At 46.5% G+C, this 15,380-nt stretch overlaps 1 protein-coding gene across 1 annotated transcript in view; it reads left to right on the top strand.

Moving 5' to 3' along the window:
- Positions 1-14,180, top strand: part of LOC103610689 (disks large-associated protein 2-like) — a gene marked incomplete at its 3' end in the record, with an annotated part of 19,707 nt that extends 5,527 nt beyond the window's left edge. Inside the window, exon 2 of the mRNA XM_008594803.1 lies at positions 13,969-14,180. Within this exon, the coding sequence (XP_008593025.1) occupies positions 13,969-14,180 (212 nt within the window). The remainder of the gene's footprint in view (positions 1-13,968) is intronic.
- Between the last annotated feature and the right edge of the window lie 1,200 nt (positions 14,181-15,380).

Here is a 15,380-nt window from a genome sequence, read left to right as displayed (position 1 = left end):
GTGAAAAAATGTAATTCAGTGGGACGCAACATTAAAGCGAAATCCCCCTGGTATTAAATGATGCTGTTCCAGGACAGAAATGAGAAAAAGAGAAGAAAACAATCACTGTGCCCTTCCCAAACCCCTGCTGCCCCATGCAGAGCTGTGGCATGTTCTCGGTGGTAGGCAGAGGCCTGCGTAGTTCTTGTTGAATATGATACCTGCCCCCTTCTCGTGTTCACTTAGATAATATGTCCTCAGGAATTAGACCTGGGATGTTATTGTCCCAAGGTCAGGCAGTATGGCCAGCAGGATGGGAGGGCTATGGGGTGCCCAGGAGGCAGTGGTGGTGTCCTCAGAACTCTGCAAGCAGCGAGTTCATCCACCAGGATGTTTTCTTCCAGCAGCGATCCCCTCCCCACCTGCACCTCTACCTCTAAATGGAACCCACCAGCCGGGATGCAGCTCAGCTATTTCTCCCCTGTTCTCATTGTCCTCTAGTGGCCACCGCCAGGTCACTTGCAAAAGGACTTCTGATGACAAACATGACAAGTTGCGTGCGTGTCTCCTCAGGCTGTTTTTGTCCTAGGACTCAGTTGAATTCATGTCCGGCCTTTTCAAAGATGTCCTCAAAGGTGTTGATTGTATTACACTTTCTGGTGGAAAGCCGTAGTTTTCAGAGTCCTCATGAGTCTAGATTTTACTTCACAAAAGAATGTAGAGGGATTAAAGGAATTTGTTTGTAGGTGCTACTGTCACCATAAAATTTAAACAAACAAACAAGAGGGGAGAAATATATGTTCATAAGCTCTATTCATTTTCTCAACAAAAGCTAGAAAGATTTGCAGCTGAGCAAAAGGATTACATTTATTTTGCCTTTGGTTGTACAGAATATGTGGTTTACATTAGAGGAAGATTTTTTTCCTGTTTTTAAGTAGGTCAAAACAGATGATAAGTAAAATTGAAAGAAAATTGTGGCCCCACATTACTCTCTCACAAAGCTCTTGTTTTCGTGTTTTCGGCATCAGCAGGCAGAGCATCTAAGGTCAGACTTGTGGGCAGGTGATTCGCTGCAGCAAACAGCTCCCTGTGTCCTGTAGGACAGAAAGTTCTAGGGACACAAACCGGGGAGAGAGGTCTGCTCCTGCCCCAGCAGAGCTCTTGCTGCCGCTCAGAGGGCAGAGGTGGCAGCTGCCCTATGGAGGGACCTCCGGGGCCTCTGGCCTTTCATGGAGGACCCGGCAGCCATCCCAGCACCTCCGCATCCCTTTTCCTGGCCCCTTCTGTCGCTGTTGTCTTCTCCTAGTTTGTTCCTCCAGTTGTCCTCCTCTGCCTCTGGTTGAGGCTCCAGTGCTCCTCGCCCGGCCTCACCCTTGGTCCCGCCGGGTGAAGAGGTGGCTGAAGCGAGTGCTTGACGCACCTTTACCCACCCTCTTCTGCTGGGCTCACAGGCAGTGGCTCGATTGGCGTTTTACATGGGAAGCTGTTCCATTTTGACAGGTTGGGAAGCAAAAAGAGGAAAAGAACCAGGGGAGGAGGGGAAGGGCGGAATGATCATGTTAAGCAATGACAATGTTCCCACATTTAAAAAATGTTTCAAAACTCCTTCCTCCCACTCTGTGTCCTGCAGGGGCTTCCCGGGACCCCTGGGTACTGATCCCTGTCTTTGCAACCATTCATTGAAAAGGATTTAAACTCTGTTTTGTAGATCGTGAAGATTCCTACCTTCAAGGTGCCAGCATGAATGTTCAGTCAGGAATTTTGTGAAGTTTCCAGTTTTACACAGAAATGTGTCTTCAAAATTTCACCTTTCCCAGTTACATTTGTTCAGCACATTGTCTTATGTGGTGTAGTTTAGAAAAGTCATCGACCTTTTACAAAACAGAGCCAGGCTCCCCTAGTTGTGTTTCTAGAATAAGCATTTGAGAGGGCTACCAAGAAATGCACAGCACTAGCCACCTGTTTTCACACAGTCCAGATGTGAAAACCAAATTTTAACTGAGAGGTGAGGGCTGCATGTGATCATTGAAGACTTTTGCACCATCTCTGGCATTCTGCATAAGCTGCCCACCCCAGGTTGTTTCGGTTATATCTCCCTATTTATTTCCTTCATACCACGCATGTTCTCTCCCTTGGTCTTTACGGATCAGTCCAGTTGTTCATTATCTGTCTCCCCAACAATGTAAGGCTGCTGTGAGGCTCAGATCATGTCCTGTGGCTGTGCCGTCTCTGCATCTGGTGGGGTCTAGCACACGTCATGACAATCGGAGCGAGGAAGTGTGTTTGTCCTGTAATGTCCTGGAAGACACTTGGAAGCAATAAAAAGAAGCTGTTCCAGTGTTGACTGAACAGCACAAGAGCCTTTCCAGGCACTGGTGGTTTTCCATTGTTCCAGAACCAGGGTGAGCCCCCAGGAGTCCCACATTTTCAGGGAGTCTGGACTAGTGGCTGGTAAGGCCCATTTCGCTCCAGAAAACCAATACTTCTAACAAGCTCCTCAGAAAACTTTTCTGTCTCAGTCATTTTAGGGGCAAACGAGTCAGGAACACGACTGTCATGGTCAGGTTCCTGTGCTTAGGGATGCTGGTGTGTTACAGGACGACAGAGCTAGGCAGCCTGACCTTGTTTGACTCTGCTCTAAATGCATGCTCATAATTTGAAAGGAAGTGTTTGGTGTTTTTAAAGGCTCTTGGTTTTAGAAGTGGTGCCACGACCAACATGGAACTGGGTTGTAGCCGCTCCTCCTTCCCCAACCTGGAGTGAAGGATCAGGTCAGGGAAAAACTTCCGACCCTTTCGAAACCACCTTGGACGTGAAATTATAACCTTGTGCTCCTCTCTGCAACCCTTTGTGTTTCCTGGTCTATATCCCTCCTGTTTTTACTGACGAATGGCCTGCAACTGCCTGCTGTTTATCCTAAACATACCTCCTTTAAGGTGGAAGTGGTGGTCTCCCCTTTTGGGAGCAGATGAGCAGGTGCCTGCCGCCTCCCCACCCTGGACCCCCCGTTGTCTTTCTCGGGCAGCTTCTTTCTCTGGCTGCGAGGCCTGTGTTGTAAGGTACTCATCCTACGACTGTCTTCCCTGGTCCCTTCCCTTCCTCCCACCTGCCTGACTGTCCCCAGGTCCTCTCCTGGCTTGAGAAACATTCCCAGAGAGCTCAGCCAGGATCCTGCTGACACACACTGAGCTTGTTTATATACTCGGGGACCAGTCTACAGAGACTTCAGAATCTGCCTGTGGGGGCTGGCCCGGTGGCGCACTGCTACAGTGCGCCGCTTGGGAGCATGGTGGCGCTCCCGCCGAGGGTTCGGATCCCACATACAGACCGGTTCCCGCTCACTGGCTGAGCGAGGTGCGGGCGCAGCACCGAGGTTTGCGATCCCGTTGCTGGTCCCGGTCCGGTACGGGCGCGACACTGAGGGTTGCGATCCGTTGCCGGACACGAAAAAAGACAAAAAGGAAAAAAAAAAAAAAGAATCTGCCTGTGGGCTTTAAGTCTCTGGGATTACACGAGGCCACTCATCTACCGGGTTAAAATGCCTCCCATAACCTCTGCCCCACCCCCAGCTGTCCCTGCTGGCTTGGCATATCAACGTTGGGGACATCTTGGGGTCACAGCAGCCTTGGAGATTCCCCCGGGCTTTCTGTTGGTCAGATCATCTCCTACGCCTGCTCAGATTCTTGACTTCAGTCAGTTGCTCCTTTTCTAAGAACCTCTTCCCTCCTTCCCCATGGAAACTACTGCTCCCTCTTCCAAGGCGCTCCCCATAATCTGTCTCATAATGTTGTATATGTACTTTTTGGCCCATTTCATCAAAATGTAATATGCACCTTATATTCATGTAGCATTTTGCAATGTCTATGGCAGTCACATTTAATTGATCGATTGTTCTATAAAATTGCATGCCAGTAGAGTTCTGGAAAGCAACATCATTCCCCTATAAGGGGTTCATCTCAAAAGACTTTAGTAAAGGAACGACATACAGAGTGGTGGGCATGGATATTAAGACACTCAAGTATTAGTCACGGTGGGAAATTGACCCCCCTTAGTCCCGATGGGGCAGAATCTGGTGAGGGGGCCGTACAGGGGGGCCTCACAGGAGTCCTGCTGGATGCAGTGCAGCTCCTGCAAGACACAGAGGCAATGCAGAAGGGAGGGGAGAAACAAATGCCACACCTTCCCCTGCCACCCTCAAGTCCCTGACTGGCTGAACCTCCCCTCCCCCAAAAACACAGAATAAGAGAGGCAAGATGGTGCAGAAATCCCAGCACGGTCAAAGCACACAGCAGAGCAGACCAAGTGGAGAATAGAGGGGGAAGGGGTGACCTGGGAAGATGGCCAGCCCAGGGGAAGATGCGCAGCACACAGAGGGATGACCAGCCCAGGGGAGGATGAGCAGCACACGGGGGGATGACCGGCCCAGGGGAGGATGAGCAGCACACGGGGGGATGACCGGCCCAGGGGAGGATGCGCAGCACACAGAGAGATGACCGGCCCAGGGGAGGATGAGCAGCACACGGGGGGATGACCAGCCCAGGGGAGGATGAGCAGCACACAGAGGGATGACCAGCCCAGGGGAGGATGAGCAGCACACGGGGGGATGACCAGCCCAGGGGAGGATGAGCAGCACACAGAGGATGACCGGCCCAGGGGAGGATGAGCAGCACACAGGGGGATGACCAGTCCATGGGTGGATGAGCAGCACACAGGGGGATGACCAGCCCAGGGGAGGATGAGCAGCACACAGAGGGATGACCAGCCCAGGGGAGGATGCGCAGCACACGGGGGGATGACCAGCCCATGGGTGGATGTCCAGTGTCTTGGGTCACATTTTAGTGGTATCATCTTAGTTTCTAGCATGTTCTAATTCCTATGACAGACGTTCAAATAATGCTTGTTGAAATCTTATGTGGAAACGATGTTTGGTTTTAGTCTGTGACAGTCACATGTCTGGTAAATCTTTCCACGCTTTGGTCTTGTATACCTCAGAGTTTGTAGTTAGATTCAAGATAGTGTACATCAAGACACTTTCAAATCATAAGTCACCATATAAGCAAATAATATTGTGTAGATAAATGTGCTATTTTATAGAAGTTTACCACTTACAAATGATATGGCAAAGACCTAAGTGTGATCGGCCCTGTGGCTTGGGTTCCTTTGATCCTGTGATCTTAAGATTCTGAGGGCTGTCCTCGTTCATGCAGCAAGTGAGTGGTCACTCTCTTCTAGGCACAGAGGCCTTGATTTGTGCAGCCCGGGCTCTGGGAGCTCATGATCATGGCAGCCCCAGAGGAGGCAACCCGGGTGCTACGATGGGCAATGGGGGGGTGCTGAATCTCTGTTCGGCTTCTCCCGTCCAGGGCAACTGTATCTGCTGGTACTCTGTTTCCCCTAATTTTATGTCTCCTACCTGGTGGATTTAGAGGTCCACACACAGTGCTGGTCAGTGAATGATCACGAAAGGGCTGGCTCTAGCCCAAAAGTACAGCATGAGTAGAAGTTGGTTGGAGCCCAGGGCTGATGACCCACAATTCAAGGTCATCATATTGTCTGCCTTGGTTTTAGAGAGTGAAGTAGAATCAAGTTTGGCCTTAGGAAAATGAAGTCAGTCGGCAGCTGAACCCTAACCCTAACCTGGTTTCAGTGGCCAGAAGACAAACAAAAACAAAAAAAAGAAACAGAAAAGGACTTCTCCACCCAAGCTAATTGTCCTTGGAGTTCCAGAGTAGATTGGAGCAGCAGAACGACAACCTCATCTGCTGAGATGCAAACACCCCAGCAGGGACTGTCCTGTAATCCAGCGTTTCTCAAGCTCAGCACTGTTGACACTGGGCTGGACGATTCTCTTTTGTGGGGTCTGTCTTGTGCATTGGAAGATGTCAAGCAACATCTCTGGTCTCTACCCACTAGCTGCCAGTAGCACCCCAAACAAACATGTCTCCAGCTGTTGCCAAATGTCACCTGGGGCCAAATTACCTTCCACTGAGAACTCACCAAAGAGCATGAGACTTAGAGCGAGATAGACTTGCATTGAATTCTGCTTCTCACTGGCTTTGCAGCCAGGGAAAGAGACTTAGACTCTCAGTATCAGGTTTTCTCATGGAAATAGTGGATATAATTGTGCCTACCTGTTCATCCTCAGGTTTTTGAAAAGAGACCTTGGACATTGGGTGTATGAGCTGATGGACTGTTAGGATGTGCTCTCAATAAAGACATGCCACTTGGCAGGGGGTAAGGAAGCAGGAAGGGTCAGAGCGAAGGGTGGCGTGTAACAGATGCCTCAGCTGTTTCTGCAGAGAAGGTGGGAGCTGCATGAACTTCAGGGTTGCTGGAATCAAGGCTAGGAGGTGGGCCTCCCTACCCCCCATGCCCACCAGCCACTGGATGGTGTTTTAGTCAGCTTGGGGTGCACCTCAGATGGGGCACCTTAAACAATAGACATTTATTTTCTCACAGTTCTGGAGGCTGGAAGTCCAAGATTGAGGTTTCGGCAGGGTTGGTTTCTCCCTAGGTCTCTCTGCCTGACTTGCAGGTGGCTCTCTTCTCCCTGTGTCCACTCATGATCTTCCCTCTGTGTGAGTCTGTGTCCCAATCTCCTTTTATAAGGACACTAGTCCTATTGGATTAGGGCCCACCCCAATGGCCTCCGTTTTACTTAATCACCTCTGTAAAGATTCTGTCTCCAAAGATAGTCATATTCAGAGATCCTGAGGGTTAGGCCTTGAACATAGGAATTTTGGGGAAACACAATTTCAGGTCATAATATAAGTGTCCTTCCCCAGGGAGGGGAGGAACCCTTGTGCAAGGCAGCTGTCCTCTGCTGAGGCACACCCTGGACAGAGACTCGGCTGGGAGCCATCAGCCACTGGGGGACAAGTGAAGGAGGGGTGCATCCCAGCCTCCACCACATGCTGAGGTTTCTGGGATGAGTGAGCATCATGTCTGCACACAGCAGGCCTCAGAGACACCCACCCCAGTCCCCATGAGGTTATGGTACGCTTTCCTAGCAGCAGCATGGGGCTGAGAGGAACAGAAAGGTCTGATGAGACCAGCTGTCTGTGCTGGATCACATGGGGCATGTTGACATGTGGGTGTTATCACGACTCAGGCATGGAGAGGCCAGGGGACAAGTGCCAGTGAAAAGACAGCTTGCTTCTCACAGACCCCAAGCGCAGGGACACACCATGCCATGGGACCACACAGGGGAGCAGCAGGGTGGGTCAGTAGGCACAGGGAGGGGAAATGTGGGCAGGAGCCTTTGTTGTGGTTTCTGAGGGAAGGAACAGGCGAGGCAGGGTAAGCAGCTGAGGACCGGGCTCTCGGGCACCTGCCCTGGGATGAGGAGGGAGGGGAGGGTGGCCAACAGTGTGGAGCCCCACAGAGGAGGTGGTGGGTGTGGGACCTGGGTCCACTGGTTTGTACCTGAAAGGCGTGATCGCAGGCAAGTCACTTACTATTGCTAGGAATTGGGAGGGCTGTCCCTCCAGGGTCAGTAAGACCCCAGACATCAAAGCGTCAGAAATACAGAAAATTAAAGGCATGATTAACACAGAAGGGGCCATCAAGCCATCCATGTGGAGGAGGACAGGCTGCACACAGAGAAAACAAAACACAGAATTGTTTGAATCCCCATGACAAATGTGTCCACTTCACAACTTACTGAAAGAACTAGAGTGTGTGTTGTAACCAACTTAATTTTTGAGGCACTGGAGTTCCTGGAAAATGCAAAGTCTTCATGCTGCCTCCAGCATGAGGCCATCGCAGGCACCCGGTTGGGGATCGTCCCAGGTCCCTCTGCTCCTGTAAAGAGCAGGATGAAGCGTCAGCCACTTCCCTTGTCATGGTCCACCTTGAGCCGCACGAGGCTATTCACATGCTGGCCCTCCCAGACTTTCTCCCGGGTGGACAGGGACCTCCCACCTATCTGTGCTCCTCGGCACCGACAGCAGCCACGTTGGGTCCTCATCGGTGAGTGTGAGTTTTGTCATTGAACTGGGCTGCAAACGGCAGTTCTTCCTCTCTCTGGAAGTCACCGCCCTTGGGGAGCTGCATTTACTCTTTCAAGTTAAAGGAGCAATTTCAGACACACAGAATAATGTGCCTGATTTCACATGTAATGAAACCCAATGAATGACTCTCAGAAAATAGAAATGAAAAGAGAGAGAAAGACAGAGAGAAAAAAGGGAAGGGAAGGGAAAGGACTTTTAGCCAAGAAAAACTGTATTGAAAATCCGTAAGCCTGTGATTGGTGCTGAGCAGGACACAGATACAGTTCATCCTCCAAGACATCCCTCCCCTCGGCTCTGAGGATTCCACGTGTCTATGGAAATTAGAGTAAAGGTTCTTACACTGCAGTTTAGAAGATAGACATGGACATGATCTAAAACTGGCTTTTATATTTTGCCTTTCCATGTATTGCTTCTCAGTTCCCTTAAGTACAAACTCCTTAGGATGGTTTAGGGGCCCTGGGTCTCCTGTCCCCCAGCCATTCCACACCCCCCGGCATTCTGCTTCCTGTCCACACCAACCCTTCCGCAGCTCTGGGAAGACATCCACTCCCCTCCTCGGGCTGGTGAGCTCACAGACCCTCCCCATCCTCAGCATCCCCCGCCTGCATCATCCCCCGTCCGCATCACTGCCTGCCTTACAGATGCAACCCAGCTCAGCTGAGAAGCACTTTTTATGAGAAGTCTTCATAGATCCCCTAAGATTTGCACAATAACCTTACTATGTGCTCTTCAAGCTCCTTGCATTTATGACACATTCACACAATTGTTTAAACAACTTTCCTGTTCCTACAACAGCTCTTAAACTTGTCAAACTGAGAGTCCCATTTATAACCAATTATTTCACAATGCCTCTTTGACTGTTCTCAAATGAGGTTTATATGTAACCTACCTATAAACACACTATATTGAAAAATACTGGTATATACTATATATAATACCTGAGCTCTAATTTAACAGAGAAATAAAAACAAAGTAAGTTTTAACTAAAAACATTTTAGTACAAACATGTCAGGGCGCAATGACAAATATGTACGGAATGAAGTATTCAGACACTTGTTTCTGGGTTAAAAATCACTGTAACGGGCCGGCCCGGTGGCGCAGCGCCGCTTGGGAGCGCAGCGGTGCTCCTGCCGAGGGTTCGGATCCCACATACAGACCGGCCGCTCACTGGCTGAGCGAGGTGCGGTTGCGACACCGAGGGTTGCGATCCCGTTGCCGGTCCCGGTCCGGTACGGGTGCGACACTGAGGGTTGCGATCCATTGCCAGTCACGAAAAAAGACAAAAAGGAAAAAAAAAAAAAATCACCGTAACTGGAGAGCTACAAAGCAGACCACGAAGGGTACTGCAGTGATGACTCAAATACTACCAGAGAGCTTGCTGGCACTGATGGAATGTTTGGAAATGATAAACAATTCCTGGTAAAGTGCTAAACAGAACAAAGTTCTCTTTCCTTGATTTACATAGTAGTTACATTTCTGAAAAAGATATTTTTCATTAAAACTGTGCAGAACAATAACAACAACAAAACTCTGGCTTACATACGAAGCAGAGTTAGGCTCACGTAAGAGTAGACAGAAAAACTGACTTGCAGAATCAGACAGGACGTGAGCCAGTTCTTCCCTGCGAGGGGTCGCTTCGTGGTTTCCCCAACTTCTAGACACTGGTAACACTCCCCTGAGTATTGAAACAATTGAAACTGCACCGATAGTGGCTCCAGAGGCACCCCACTGAGACCCATTGTCATTTACTGTAGAAATATGGAATACAGGAGCCCAGGTGTCTTGCTCTCAATTATAACGCCAGTGGCTATGGTACTTGGTAGGCATTTAAAACACACACACACACACACACACACACACACACACACACACACTTGTCGAAGGAATGAAGAACACATTTCCCTACAGGGAAGCACGGCTTTGGATGGTATCATTTTTCCTTGGTTTCAACACCTGAAAAAGAACATTATTATACAATCCTAGCCCTTTTCACCTGTGCCTTGCTGCTTAAAAGAAGGATTTTTAATATGCAGTGTTGAACTATCCTTAGGGCAAGAAACAGAAAATATCAAAATTTACAATAATGTCAACTTTAGGGAAATGCCTGTTTTTAGAAATGATGAATATCACTCAGCACTATATGTAAGTAGGTAATTAGGGTAATTGACTGCCATTAAATGTAGCAAAGACTGCAAATTGGATTGGCAGAGGCTGGTAGCTATTATGAAGAGAAATTCATTCATTCATTCAGTGGAGGCTGTAAAGCCACTTAATGGTTCAGACTTACACTTGGCCACTCCTATGCATTTGGCTGCAGGTTTTTAACACTGTAACATAACAGAGAAAGATTTATTTACTGAGGCATAGTGGCATTTTAGCATCGCTGTTCTGTTCTTTTGATAGTCTGGAGACATATGCTCTGGAATTGGTATTTAGTACTAGAATTCATATTCTGAAATGGATTCTGGTTTACACTCTTTCTGTATTGAAATTTCTTCTGACAAAGACTGCAAAATTGGCTTCTTAAATCAGAAACAGAAACTTACAAGCTGGTCTCATTTGTTAGTTAACTTGCAGGCTGCTGAAAAAAAAAATCCTTTACTATGTTTTTTATGGAAACATGTTTTTAATTCACAAAAAAATCCATAAACCTGCCAAAGTGAATCTTTCCTTGGATGGCAGATGGGCCGCTTCTCCATCTGCTCCCGGCCAGCCTCGGCCTCCCTTCCTGGAACTGCCTCCTTGAACGCTGGCCAGGAGAGCTGAGTGCGTGAGCTTTCCCACGCCAGGGAGGTGGGCGGCCTGTGCCTTTGTCCTGTATTTTGTGCCTGTGCCTTTCTGCTGGTCAAGTTCAAGTTATATAGGCCCCCCACCACCACCAAATCTCACCTCCAGGAAGCCTTCCCAGATCACCAGTTCCCTCCTCTGTGCCCAGAGCTTCCACGGACACCATACGCCCCTCTTTACTTGCTTATTTACACTGTAGTTTGTTTCATCTTATGTCTGTCTCCTCTGCTGAAACATAATGCCATGGAGGACTATGACTTTTCTTAAATTATGACTAAGGTTTTTTAACTACAAAAGCAACATATGGTCCATGTAGAAAATTTGGAAAACATAAGTATAAATAAAATAATTGAAAAGCCCATAACCCCCATCTCCCAGTGATGATGCCGGTTCCACATCCTTCCAGCCATGTTTCTGTGCATAATAACGTCATTATGTAGTTTAAGAAGTATTTTTTAAAACATTGAATGTGTACTGTGCTTTCAAAATTGCTTTTCCCCCCTCATGAATATTTTTCCACAGCTAAATACATATTCTTCTGCAATATTATTTTTGATGGCTGAATGGTGTCCACTGTATGGTATTTTAAGCCATCCCTTAAGATAAGACATTATCATTGTTTCCTCCTTTCACCTTAATGAATAATTCACCAGTCTCTGGCACTGAGCCTGTCTTGGGACACCTTGGTAGAAGTTAAGTTTCTGGGTCAAAGGGCATGAGCAGTCTGGTCTTCTGAGAGTTGCCATAAAGATTGGGCTCTCTCTATCTTCCCAATACTTGGTGTAAAACTGTATAAAAATGCTGTTTTCCCTGCGTCCTTCTCCATCCTGGCATTTTTTTGTGTAATTGTTGAAAACTACCTTGCGGTAAGAAGACACATAGATAAGAATTGTCAGATGCGCAGCGAATTTCATTCTTCATTCATCCTTTTATTCCCCAGTGCTCAAAAATCCTCAGTGTCAGGAAACAATGTCTTCTGTGAAGCCAAAATTTACATGGCAAGTTTATGCCTATTTTCTCAGTTGCAGATTTCTTGCTGAAAGAGGTCCCTTTATGTCCCCAGGGCTTTATTTTATTCCACCTGCAACTTCCCCTGCTCTGCAATGTAATCCGTCCAACTTTTGCCTTGTCTGGGTTATTGATATTTCCCAATGCCCTTTCAACATGGTCTGTATTTCTCTTTAAACCCGTGCAGAGACTGGCATACAGCACCAGATTCTTAAAGATTTTAGAAAAACCCCAGCTGAAAAGGGACCATAGACACCTTCTGTGTAATCTCATGGTTGCTGTTAGGATACCAAGCTTTGTGACTTCTTCTAAGTTGCATGGCCTCTTGGAGTCAGAGCAGGAATAAGAACTTGGAACTTACTGTTCTGATAAACCCTCTTCTGATGCCGTGCATTGCTGTTATGTTACTGTGAGCTTTCAGTGTACTCTAAGCCAACTCAGGAGAGTGCTGTTTTGAAAAAACACAGGCTACAGATACAGTGCATCTCAGTCATTTCCCACAGGGGCCTTGAGGGACTCTATGTTGTCTAGATGTTATGCCTTGCCACACAAGGTAAGTGTGAGTGGCATTCCTGCCTGACGAGGCTAGAAGTGCAGGATGTGTAAGTAGTGCAAATAAGCAATGCTCCCCTCTCCAAGCTCCTGTCCTGGGCTGTGGCATAGAAGATGTTGGATCTACCAAAGCAATGTCACAACATGTTATTTAAATGAATGCAAGGTGCTTTCAGCTGAAAGCCCAACTTCCCGAGCAGCCATGCAGACCCCTATTGGAAGCACTAGACCAGTTGACTCACGGGCAATATCGGGACTGGAAAAATAGCAGGATCCTCTATAGGATGATGTAAAGAATATACCTAAGTATCTAAATATTTTACAATGGTAAAAACACCAACTTTGAAGACTTTTTTATATTCATTTACATATTTTTATTGTGTACTTACTATTTGCTGGGCATTGCTTTATTTATTTTTTTTAATTTATTTTTTACTGTAACATAGTTGATTGTACATTTCTGTGTGGTACAGAATTAAATATCTTTACCTAAGTGTAATTGGTAAAGGGCCATGAAGACTTTTTAAATACGGCATTTTGTCATTTTCTTTCTCTGTAGACAACATTCTGGAAGATTCCCTTCCCTAGCATGAAGAAGGTACTGTGTTAGGTACTTTGACTACGGAACCGTGTGGGATGTGTGGGATGGTATAGGTATTGTGGAACATTTTGGAGTTCTCTACACTCAGCTGTTAATTGCTGTGTTTTTTTTGCTTTTGTAAATGTGCATTTGACCTATGAACTCAACTTTATCCAGAGCTTCCGGGTGGCTGTTCAAAGCTAATGGACCAGCAGGAAAGGACACCCTTGCCCCGAGCTGCACACAGTGGACTTGCACTTTTGGAAACTTTGTGTTCACTAAGTTCCATGATTCTTTACTTGTTGTAGAGAAGGGTCTCAAGTTTCCTGGGTAGGGGGTGAATATCAGAATAATGATCTGCTTTATCTTCTTGATGGCTCCGCCTGCCCTCAAACTAGAAACTTAACAGAAAAGCATTGAATGGGCATTCTTCATAGGGCCTTTGCTGATAATATATAAGGTGTACAGTGATCGGTTCTGTACCAACAGCATGCAGTGTGCCTGGGTGCAATATTTTTCTTCTATGAGGGCAAGGATTTTATATATCTAATTTGACTTCTGGAGTTAAGTCTCCACTCCTTTATTAGCTTGCAATTAAGGGATAAATTTACAATAATGTAGGCCTTTTCTTCCTTGTTTTTGTCTTTTCCTCCTTTTTCTTTTCCTTTTCTTCTTCTATTTTCAGTTTTCTCGAGTTTCAATTTTCTTTTATACCAGGAGGAAATCTAAATGTTAGCAGTGATTTTTCTTCTAGCTGCTGAGATGACAAATTTTTTCTCCTACTTTCCTAACATTTTCTCATTTTTTCCGTAGTGTTTATCTATCACTTTTATAATGGGAAAAAACAATAATTTTATATTAAGGTCCTTTTAGAATTTCAACGACAGAATGCTAAGAAGCATCTATCTTTTTGCACCTAACTTTAAATGATAAATGACCATAAAGAGCTATGTCTACAAGGAATTGTAGAGAATTTGTTCCCCCGAAAGAGCCAGTAATGCAATTCTAAATGACAAGATTGATGCATGCCGTGTGTCTGTTCTCTCCTAGGTGCCTCAGGATGAATGGGGAGGGTACCCCACTGGTGGCAAAGATGAGGAAATCCCCTGCAGGAGAATGAGAAGTGGGAGTTATATTAAAGCCATGGGAGATGAGGAGAGTGGAGAGTCAGACTCTAGTCCCAAAACATCACCAAAGGTAGCAATCCGCCCGGAGCCCTTGCTGAAGTCCATTGGACAGAGACCACTTGGAGACCATCAAACGTAAGAAATACTAACTGTCTTCCCTCTTCTAAGCCCTTCTTCCTTGCTTCAGAACTCTTTTCTATTCAAAACTATTTAACCATGGGCTAGGTGTTGTCAACTTAAATTTCTGAGTTGAAAATATTAGAGCCCGTGGCCATCTGTCTTTAAGTCCTTTAAGAAAAATACACCCACACAGTTGGACCTATGATTATTTATTGATGATTAAGGAAATATGCTTGGCAACTTTCTGTGGCAAATTTTAAAGCCAATGTGATACCTCAATCACTTTTAAATCATTCCAATTATTTTCATCAGGAGGAGCGTGCTTCTCTCTTTGTACGTATGTACGTGGTATGTGTATGAATGTCCGTGTGAGTAAAAATCATAACAGGAACTTTTTTGTTTGCTATAACTTTATTAGTGTATTTCTAGGCAACAGTTTTTTGTGGGGGAGGGGAAGTGGTCTAGCTTTGCAAATATCATATGCTATATATACTTGTCCAAAGATTCATTATTGATAAATATAATTTCTAAAATATGAACAGATAAAACTATGTGGGAAATTACCTATTCTTATGAGCTACAAAAATATGACTGTCACTGTCACGGTCACTGTTTGGAATATCCAGTCTGACCAGCTAGCTTGGATGTGAGTATAAGAACTGCCTGCTGTCTTCCTCTGCTTTCTCACCACGGGCTGTCCCTTGTCCCAAGTGAGTGGAAACAACAGGTGAGGCAGTTTCCCGATGCTTTGGCGTAACTCTGTAGCTTACGGAGTTATTACTTACAACGCACAGATGTGATGAGGAAGCTGCGGACCGAGGGCTGTCACATCGTCCTCCACTCAGGCCGGTGCACGTGGGATGGGCCAGTGGTGGTGTGACTTCTTCCCACGAACCCAATAATTCGTTAACGTTAGCTTGCAGGATGAGAAACGAAAACTTTGAGTGGCATTTGAATTTCACATTTAACAAATTTGAACCACACCTTTATTACCTAGTTCCACTAAATTCAAGAGCTGTGGTGTCAGAATGCCAGACAGGAAGCGCACCAACACCAGGCACCACTGTCTAGTCCCTCTGCACGAACTACGAGTGGTATTTTCATGTTAGCCCCCATGAAGTCTGTCACTGCTGCCTTCTCCGCATGGTATTGTCATGACCTCGTTCACCAGAGGTTAGAGACGTGTCTCATTTCTTCCTTTATCTCAGGGACTGG

Source organism: Galeopterus variegatus, unplaced genomic scaffold, assembly GCF_000696425.1.
Source record: "Galeopterus variegatus unplaced genomic scaffold, G_variegatus-3.0.2 Scaffold11589, whole genome shotgun sequence".
Taxonomy (NCBI): Eukaryota; Metazoa; Chordata; class Mammalia; order Dermoptera; family Cynocephalidae; genus Galeopterus; species Galeopterus variegatus.
The sequence above is the reverse complement of the archived record's forward strand: the minus strand, read 5'-3'. Positions and strand labels throughout refer to the sequence as shown.